The sequence below is a fragment of the Ammospiza nelsoni genome, chromosome 14 (genome assembly GCF_027579445.1).
Source record: "Ammospiza nelsoni isolate bAmmNel1 chromosome 14, bAmmNel1.pri, whole genome shotgun sequence".
Lineage (NCBI taxonomy): Eukaryota > Metazoa > Chordata > Aves > Passeriformes > Passerellidae > Ammospiza > Ammospiza nelsoni.
This window is the reverse complement of record NC_080646.1, coordinates 9,252,696-9,263,231: the sequence shown is the minus strand read 5'-3', so window position 1 is coordinate 9,263,231 and position 10,536 is coordinate 9,252,696. Positions and strand designations below refer to the sequence as shown.

At 39.3% G+C, this 10,536-nt stretch overlaps 1 protein-coding gene across 1 annotated transcript; it reads right to left on the bottom strand.

Moving 5' to 3' along the window:
* Positions 1 to 1,422: 1,422 nt before the first annotated feature.
* On the bottom strand, positions 1,423 to 10,441 carry SAXO2 (stabilizer of axonemal microtubules 2). Its single transcript, XM_059482429.1, has 4 exons — positions 10,401 to 10,441; positions 4,541 to 4,720; positions 3,156 to 3,358; positions 1,423 to 2,393 (listed from the first exon to the last, which is right to left on the bottom strand). Exons 1-4 carry the CDS (start codon positions 10,439 to 10,441, stop codon positions 1,423 to 1,425), a joined length of 1,395 nt encoding a protein of 464 aa, XP_059338412.1.
* Positions 10,442 to 10,536: the final 95 nt, after the last annotated feature.

Here is a 10,536-nt window from a genome sequence, read left to right as displayed (position 1 = left end):
TGATACTACAAAATCACAGTACAAAGACCAAAGTTCTGTAAGTGACTGATGCTCTAATATTGTCTGGATGCCTCTCATGCAATGCTTTGGTGCACAGCTGATTTGCACAGTTCAGCTTTCTTGCTTTCATATGACCAAGTTCCTGCTTTAAAAATATTGCCATCATTGATCTTAGCCCTTAAATAAGAGACTTAGTTTATGAAGTACAGCCACATGACTCTGCAGAACCCAAATACTGCTCTACACCAATGGGTACAAGATATACAATACTGAGAAAAAAATCATACTTGAGTAGTGTGGTAGAGCATGACAATACAGTTAATTACAGAACTATTAATTGGGACTTGCTTAAATCATGACTGTAATAAAACTAAAATTGATTCATCTGGATTTTTCAAACTCAGCTAAAGATACATAGAGAAAATTCTAAATATTTCATACAGAAGCAATTTCATATAAAATTTCTATTAAAAAAATAGTGTCTGTGTATTTGGAATAAGCAATTCTTTGAAAAGCAGACAGACTGAAGCCAGGCTGCCTACAGATTTCTGCATCTCAGCTGGTATTTCTTTTTTTACCTGAGTTTACTCTCTTTTCTGTAAATCTATGCAGTCTCATCATGAGATTTGACTGAATTTGCACACTGGGTTTAAAGATGATTCAGACAGGCACTAAGTGTGTCAGTGTGTCCAAGGTGCATCAGTTTTGTTTCCTTTGGAAGTAAGGCTGAAAGAGCACGATCAGGGAAATTAAGAAACAGAGTCTAATGACATGCTTTTGTTGAGTGTTGAGTGGTTTCAACTACATGAACAGAAAAAGAGTGAGGTTACCACCTGTTAATTGCTACTAGAAGTTACAGTGGGACCTTTATACTCCAGACCTGAATGAAGTTGAAGCACTGATGATTACAGCTAAAACGAGGTTTTTAGAAATGCCTAGGTGTCATAGCATGCAAATCTTACAGATTACTGAGATTATGACTGATTTGTTTTATTATTTTAAATAGCATTATTTGCTTACTGTGTAAAATATTTTATCAGCAAAAGGCACTTGTTATTTCACAAATTAAATAATTTGATTGCAGAAAATATCAAATAACTAAATATGTTGTAAAGATGCTTGAGATGGAGCGTGATGAAATCTGGGGAGTCAAGAAAACTAGAATACACAATCAGAAAAAGCACAGATGCCATGTAGGGAGTAGTGCTCCTTCAGCATTTGGCAAATCTTTATTAGTCTCATAACGAGAACTTTGGTTTGGCTTTGGTTTTCTTCAAACTCCTAAAAGCAAAATTTATTTAAATAAATAACACTGAAAGCAAGTTAAATAATTTATTTAACTTGCTTTCAGTGTTAAAGAGAAAATGAACAAGCTGGTTTCCCATTATTTAACTAAGGTGCTTGCAATACTGCATGTAAGTATTATGACACTGCAGGTACTTCCTCTGGAACAGGACTGCTGCCTGCGGATGGTTCTGGGGACAGCCGGCGGTAGAATCTGTGACCCTCAGAATCTGTGTTGACATAAACATAACCCACAGCATCTGGATTGAGTCCTGGGCAGACCTCGGGCTTCTTTGGTGTATATTCAGTGCGGTACAAAGTTTCATCCTTAAAAGGAACTCCAGTAGGTACAACCTCTACAGGTTTGAAACTTTGAGGCGGATTGGCCTGATGAGGTACGTAATGGGACCTGAATGTGGTTAAACTAGCAAATTTTCCTGTGGGCTTTTGAATTTCCTCTTCTTTCTTAATAGGTCCTCGTGGAGGAACTCTCCAAGGCTGATAGTCTTCTTTTGTAGTAGTCTTCCCTTGAAAAGGGCCAGTGGTTTTTCTTCCAGGAGCTGGTTTCATGGGGGCTCTAGGAGCAACCTTGTGTTTAATGTAATCTAGACGGTTTGAGGACTTGAGGTCCATCTTGTCTGTGGGTGGAACGTACTCTCTTGGTTTGTGGAACTCAGGCGCGGTGACCGAATACGGCTGATAGCGATCCTGGAATTCAGTGGTTCCTTTAAAAGGATCATCAGATCCATGTTTTTGACCTTCAGGCTTGCAGCTTTTTGCTTGTTCCCCAGGCATCCCTTTAAAATCTCTCTGGTGGGTTGTGAGATCTTCAAAGGGTTGGTCACTTGGCTTGTACTCTTCCCTTGGCCTGACAAACAAGGGCTCCAACTCATGGGCGATGTAGGCCGTGCGATGGATGGTGTTGCCATCAAAAGGCCCCTCTGGCAGCTTGGTGTCACAGGGTTTGCAGCTTGCAGGGGGATTGGGCTGCTTGGGGATGTAGTCATCTTGAAACGTGGAAGGATTTCCAAACCTCTCCGAAGGTGGCTCGTAGTCACGCTCCACCTTACAGGGTTCTGTTCTTTGACTTTTCCATAACCTGTAGTGATCTGTAAGGCAAAACCAAAATTCCACCACATGGGTGTTATTACTTAAAACCAGTCCTTTAAAATGAAGACAAAGTCTTTTGGTATTAAATCTTGCAAAACAAAGAAAATGGATGTAAGTGAAAATGATAATTTTATCTGCATGTCTGTGATCTGATGAAACTGTCTGTTATAGTGTGATTTATAGTGATAAAAACAGACCCCCAAAATTGTACCTGATGCCCTATTTTGACTCTTTGCTCAACAGAAACTATACAGAAAATAGCCTTATACATGCTTTAAATACAATATCTTCCGTGTTACATAGAAGATTTAGCACCTTTGCACTGACCATCATAATAGAATAATTTGTGTCAAGACAGATCATTACTGGGATGATGTATATGTAAGCTATACTGTACACAAGCAGAAGCCTGAACTCCACTTTTGACCTACTCTGTGGAAAAATAAATGACATGAACTAAAACTATCTGAAAAATACACTACACCTTAATTTCCATCCAGTTTTGCCTGAGATAGTCCAACCAGGTGCATGTTGGAATTCCCTTGTAGCTGACCAAACCTCAGAGAGGGCTTTTAGCTTAGAAGCAATAGGTTTCCCCTCAACAACAGGAGCGCTGAATGTTTTAGAGCATCATCACCTGCTTCCTAGTATGTTTTACTCCCTGTCCCAAACCAACAAATCCAGTTTCTAACATAGGTTAGAACTCCAATGCTACCTTCATCTGGGTTATTTCCCTTTCTGTAGGGGACACCTATTATTACCTCGATAGGTTGGGACAGTATCCACTTTGGCATCTGAAGTGTGTTTCCTCTCTCGAGGCCTTGCTAATGTCACTGGTCCTACTTTATGAGGATTGTAATCTCTCTGGTAAATGGTTCCCAGGTCAATCTTCCCTGACTTTGGTCTATATTGTTCTTGCTGCCGAAAAGGTCTCGTAACAATTTCATATGGTAAATAATCAGACCTGAATTGGAGAAAAGAAAACACTGATCAAAAAATATTTTCTTCGTTCTGAAGCCACTTCTGTATTTTTTCCACTATTTGGAAAAATAAAAAAATGTTTACTCTGAAAAATCTATCAGACACCACATGTTAGAGGGATAGCACAAAGGAGAGAAAACCACAGCGCATAAATCTATGGTCTCTGATGTGTTATAGAGTCTTTGCTCAAAGGTAGATGTCCCATTCCGAGCCCCATTCACAGTTTAATAATATTATTTAAGGTGTCTAAAAGGAGACTTACAAAGTTGCTATAATTTTGCAAGGAAATGATCAGAAAGCAGAAGCAGAGCAAAGCTCAAATTACTACAAGTGGTAGCATTTACTGATTGCATGAGGAGAATGGAATATAATCAGAAACAGCATTTCACTGTTTTTGTAAGGGCACATTACATTAAAAGGATGTATATTACATGTGTGGGTGTTTAAATAGATCGTACAATCACATGAGCAGTCTGGCAGAACAGCATTTGGCCTTTCTATTTATGTCTCTTTTTTTTTGAGAAACAAAAAAAATTATCCAGATACCCTCACAGCTTAAAAGATAAACAATAATAATGGAAAAAGTAAATGTTGATCTACTGTTATATCACTAACAATGAATGGGTGATATTTTTTTCCAGTTCTTTGAAAGACGCTCTTTAATTCTGTAAGCTTAAAATCAGAGTCTGTGCACTGACAGGACAGATATACTGAACTCCTTTACAGTTTGCTTTCTTAAAACTAACGATTTTCTTAAAACTAATAATCTGAATTCAAAAAATCAGTAAAAGAATTCCTGTACTTTTTTCTTAAGATTTCATTATCTTGGACTCTACATATACATTACAGAAAATTCCCCAGTTCACCAGGTTTTCCATAAGACCTAAATTTCCTAACAGGCTGAAAACAAGACAAAAATTTTTAATTCTCTTTACAGGTTAAAGGCTGCTGTAAAGAATACAAATCTTGCTGGATACATGTTTTGCTATTTTTTACAACCTTTTTGTGGTAACTGTATTTCTATACTCAACACTTACATTTTAAATATGCAAAAAGTGCAAAGGATGCAATGACTGCATTTTGAGAAGATTGCAATACAATACTTAAAAAAAAAGAATGAAAAACTTGACAGACTAATTCTAAAACATGGTTTGAAAATATTTACTTGAACGTTGTGGTGCCGTCCATTCTTGCCTTATCCTCTTGGAGCTCTGGCTTTGGCTTGCAGCTCTCAGGAGGGCAGACATTGCCATAGCCAGGGTAGTTCTCCACATACTCAGTTTTGTGGCTCGGTTTCGCTCCATCATCATAAATCTTTGTGGGTTTGTGGCAGCAGCGGTGGCGTCTGGGTCAAACACATCAGAGCAGAGAATTTTGAATCGTTTCATTTAAGAGGAAAACCCATATTCTGTCTGCTGGGAGTGAATAACAAATGGGGAAGATTGAACAATGTCAGTAGTTTTTGTTTAAAATCTTTTCTGAGTGATAAAACCACAAAATGTGCTGGTGGCACAGGTCCCAGAGCACATCATGCTAATACAGTAATGAAAGCACTATCAGCTGGGACTTAGTCCCTGGTGCAGAATCCAAAGCATGGACAGGGTTGATCTCAGTTCTCTAATGGTGCTAGCAGCAAGATGCACTTTCCTCTTGTCTCTAATGTTTAATGATATTCCTCCTTTTATTTGGACAAGTAACTAACTATGCTTCATTTCCTGTCTCATAGAGTCTCATTTTTACTGCTATTACTTCATCACTTATCTTTTTATTTCTGTACATCTCACCTATTTTCACCACTACTGATTAACATTTTTTGATTAAAATTTTATGGTGTGAAATCTCATGCACCCTTCTAGTGCTCTGCAGGCCATTTATAAATTTTCAACTCTTTTTTTCCTCCACAGACTGACTAAATTCTCTATCCAAAACACATGTTTATTTGAAAGTAATGACATCTCTTTTTCTTAATTGGTTTTATTTCAATTCCTCCTTGATGCTTCTATCAGTGACACCATTGTGCAAAAAGGGAGGCATAATGGGAGATATATAAGGACAATTCCTTATTTATGCCTTGTTGTTTTCAATTAATGATCCATAAAATTGAAATTTAAATGTTATTGTTTTGAAAATCTTTTTGTAGTAGTTCTAATTTGCACAATGCACATCTCTGGCTGACCTCAAGGAAATATATAATGACAGGTTTTCCTCTTACTTATGGCTGACAACTTGCAATGCAAAGGGAAAAAACAATAAATTTTTTTTCAAATGAACAAGTATTGTAAAATTCTGTGATGAAAAGTTAATTATCCAAACCCCAAGAAGGGGAAAATTGTACAGCTCTTAGTAAATACAAATAAATTCAAGTTTCAGGAAGCTAGATATCCAAAGAGCATTTCAAAGGTCTGCAGAGAATTTTAGCTAGCACTGAACAGCAAAAAGGAAAATAATAAATTAAAGCAAGGTAAAATAGAATGCAGAAATCGACATGAAGGACTCCTGCTGGGAAAATGAAAAAATGAAAAAAACACTGAAAGAAGTTCTTGGAGATCCTAAAGCTGGTATTAGTTTGTGCTGCCTGATTTTGCCAGCTCAGTAGTTAAAAAATGAGAAATAAAGTAGCCCTTTCTAAGAACTCGGATCCTTTCAAAGCCTCAGGTGTTTACTCCTTTTCAATCAAGTAAATTAACAATTGAGAGACCTTTTCAAAACATAGCAGGAAAGAAAAAAGGAAGAAGAGGGAAAGAAAAGGAAAGGTAGGAAAACAAGGAGGTAAGTGTGTGCTGTTTCTCATTACAGTGTTTGCCTGTCATTACATTTGTCATGAAATTCACTTTCACCTCAGTAATGTTTTTTTCAGCAAGTACAAACAGCACATACTGTGTCACATAGCATCTAAAGGTAAAAGCTAAGCAGAAACAAAAGACATTGGATGGATGATTTGAAAGCTGTTTGAAATACAGGTTATCAATTTATAATGTTCTTCATGGATTTTTTGGCATACAATTCAAAGGAGTTGGAAACAAACATTATCCATCTGCAAAAACTTCACTTTGACCATCTTCAGTTTGCCATAAGCTGGTCTGGAAGACCAAGCACCAAACAAATCACCTTCTGTGTTCTGGGGTCACCATTTTTAAGGAGTTAATTCTGAATATTTTTAAGCAATGTTGTGAGTATATCCCATGTATTGCAGCATGGACATGCTATAAACTGAAATAGATACTAGAAAAATAATTACTGCAGAGTGAGCCTGTAGTTCTTGGTAAATACAAATCAGATGTGAAAGCCATCTACTCTTTTCAAGGAAAGATGTTTGTAATTTTATTAGAATTCATTGTTGATCAAAAAAATGTCCTTTAAAGCACTCATTTCTAGTGTATAAAATAATTCTGAACACACTCTAACTGCACTAAATTACTTGGAATCAGATTATATTGTTGAGGAAGTTCCCACATCCTACTCTGTGTTGTGAAAGTGCTTTCAGTCAGCCTGAAGATCTAAAATTAGCTTGTGAATTTGACTTGGAGAAGAGATTGGGGTTTTTTTGGTTAACTGAGAAATCTGCTTTAGGATGTTGTCAAATTTAGAATATTGTCAAATTGCTAAACCAAAACTTTTCATCTAGATAATAATTTTATAAAACTAATTATATCACAGTGCTAGGAATTATCAGAGAATACAGATTACAGCTCTGATACATGAAATATGTTGCCTAGAGCTTGGTCTGCACTCCTTGAGACATTGTTTATTTTTAACTTCTTCCTTGTATTTATCCTAATTTCCACCTCAGAGTTACTGATAATTCAAATGGATTTGGTAAGAATATCCCTTTTTCCATGCTTGACTGGCACTTAATTTGATGGATTATTATTCTTTCCCTTCCTCATGGGAGACTATCTTGTGTCTTGCATAAGGTTTGAACAGAATCTCAGCTAAATAAAAGTGACAGTACATCACCTCTCTTGTGCCAAATGCTCTTGTTCTGGTTATTTTAATAGAATGCTGGTGATTTTAACTTATTTAAGGCCTGGCACACACACTTTTTTTTTACACAATGCTAGCAAGATCCTTGAAATTCTACCATAAAACATTTTCCTCCCAGAGAATTAGACTAATAATGAGAAAAACTTAATATTTGACATAATAGAAAACTTACTGCTCCTCTACAAACACAGCTCAAACTTTTATTTTTAATTTCTTTTTAATTTTGCCAGTGTACATACTATGGTCTGGAAGACAGAAATGATGGATGGACACTGTTTTTGAGTCATCTACTTTCCTGTTCTTGACAGGAGATCTGGTAGTTTTTACTGGGTTTGTATTTCTGTGTGGTCAGTATGATGGCTTAAGTAACCCATATTTTAGAAAAAATCTTTTCTTTTAACTTACATTTATGCAGGAATATAGATTTTTATGATAATGATAACAAAAGGGCAAGAAATGGGGGAAGGTTGACAGACTGAGAAGGAGATAAAGCAGGACTATCTTTTTGTGTCTCAAAACAACTTTTATGCTTTTGTAGGCTGTGATTATCTTTTGTAACAGACTAATGCTATTCTTGAGTGCAGAAAGTTCATCTACCACACTGGTTTTTTTCTTCTTTGGAAGCCAGATTTAACATCCTGAATTTGAGAAAGCAGAATGAAATTCTGTCTTGCTGGCTTTGCTCCCCTATAAGTTTTTCCAGTGTTTTTAAATTCTGTTGATAAGGGAGATTGTTTCCTTCTATTTTATTATTTAGAATTAAGCAGTAATTATACCTCCATAAAATTTCCTGCAGATAGCTAAATGATAATGTCTACAAAACATTAGATATTTATAGTTGCTTTGAAGTCCCTGCTAAGCTGTGTATGCATTGCAGTGTCCAGGTAACACTGCCAAGTGACCAAGCAGCCTTCCCCTGAAAACAGCAAGTGTACACTGAAGCAAACACAATGTGCTGCCTAAACCAATAATGGCTTAAGCTTTTACTGACTGTAAAAACTTCAGTGAGGTTTATTTTAAACCACAAGTTTATGCATATTTAATTTAATTATTCATGTTATTGAACTCAGTTTTTGGATTGAGAATTTTTGGTTGAGTTGAAGCTCATTTTGTGCTGTCTCATTGTGTTATCTCACCATCTTTGTACTTGAGCCCAGGCCAGGTTTGTTATCTCATCATGAAAACATTGTGTTCCAACTCTTCATTAATCTAGGGCTTAAGAAACAAATTTATGGGACAAAATTCACCACAGGCTTAGCCAAAAAGAACATGAGGAGCTTTACTCGGTGCCTGCCTCACACCTCGTCTACAGATGACAAGAAAAGTGGCTGATGAACAGACAGACAGACTTCCCCCACAGAAACACATAGAGGGGCCTGCTCTGCAGCCCTTGAGATGAAACTTGTGGGTCATGGTGACCTTTGCAACCATAGGGTTTGCTCTGTACTTCCATAAACACTGAGCACACCTCTGTGATCTTATGATGAGTGTTCTGGTATGTAGTTGTTAGGTTTTTTTAGTATGTAGTGAACTTTTGAATCCTAGGATGATTATTTTTGTGATATTTTTTTTTTTTTGTAGATAAGAAATTGAAAATATTAACAGTTGTGACTCCGACCTGTAAATTTATATCTGAATTTTGAAAGATCCAAGTCCCTTATTATTTTGGGACACCTGATTTGTGTGCTTTTTTTTCACCTATGGCATTGGTAATACTGCTTATAGACCTGTAATAGTAATTTTCCCCTAAGAATTGCCTACTGTACCCTCTTGGTACTTACTCCCTGGGTCAAAGAGGCTACAGGATAATGTACATGATGAACTGTTTGTCTCTCTATGGGATCATGGAACATAAAGCAAAGTGGTGAGTGCTACTGGATGTGATGGCAGAAGGGCAGATAGATTAAATCTCTTTGAAGGGCTGCAGTGCTTGCACAGGTTTCTGACAAGATTGGCAAAATTCTTCCAAAGGTTCTTTGGTGCAGTCCTTCAATGGGAGTTGGCTCTGGTTTCTGTAAAAGCCTGATTCTGGCTTAGTCTGGGTGGCTTTTAAGACTGTCTCTATTCTGTTCTATTTTAGTACATTTAAGACCTTCTTTTACCCTTACCTGATTTAAATGTGAATACACTACTCCACTTTTACTGAGAACATGCTCATACTGGGTTCTACTCCTCAGTGGCCCAGGGTGCTGCTCATGGTATCAATGAGGTTGGAAAAGGTCTCTGAGATTATCAAATCCAACCTGCGGCCAAACACCACCATGACAACCAGACCATGGCACCGAGTGCCACATCCAGCCTCTCCTAAAGCAGCCCAAGGGACACGGGCAGCCCATTCCAATGCCCAACCACTCTTTCTGTGAAGACATTCTTTCTAATGTCCAACCTAAAGCTCTTCTGGAGCAGCTTGAGGCTGTGTCCTCTGGTTCTGTCACTGGTTGTGTGGGAGAAGCGGCTGAGCCCTGCCTGGCTGTGATCTTCTGCAGAGGGTGAAGGAGCCTCCTTTTCTTCAGCTGAACACTCCTGGCTCTGTCAGGCACTCCTTATCACACTTGTGCTCCAGACCCTTCCCCAGCTCTGACTGACCTTTTACCTTCTCTGGACATGCCCCAGCACCTCAGTGACCACTCTGAACCGAGCAGCCCAGAGCTGGACACAGCACTCGAGCTGTGGCCTCAGCAACGCTGAGTACCGGGATGGGCACAGCCCCGGCCCTGCTGGGCACCCTGCTCCTGCCACAGCCCGGTGCCACCGGCACCCCTGGCACACGTTGGCTCCCCTTCAGCTGCTGCTCCAGCACCCGGCTCCTTTTCTGCTGGCACTGCCCAGCCCCTGTGCCCCAGCCTGTACACTGTGTGGGGCTGTTGTGACCCCTTGGCCTCGTTGAACCTTTTACCACCGGCATTATTCCATGGGTGCAGCCTGTCCAGCTCCCTCTGCAGAGCCTTCCTACCCCGCCGCACAACGGTGCTGCTGCCCCCAGCTCGGAGTGGGTGCCGAGGGAGGGCGGCGCTGGCTGGCTCGGTGCCCGCCTCACTCACCCGCAGGAGCAGATCTCGCAGATGCAGCGCGGCGGCCCCATGCCCGGCCCGCTCGGCCGCTCGGCCGGTAACCAGGGACGCCGCCGCGCGCGGCACCGGCGGCGCCCGGCCCGGCCCGGCTTCCGTCCGGCGTCAC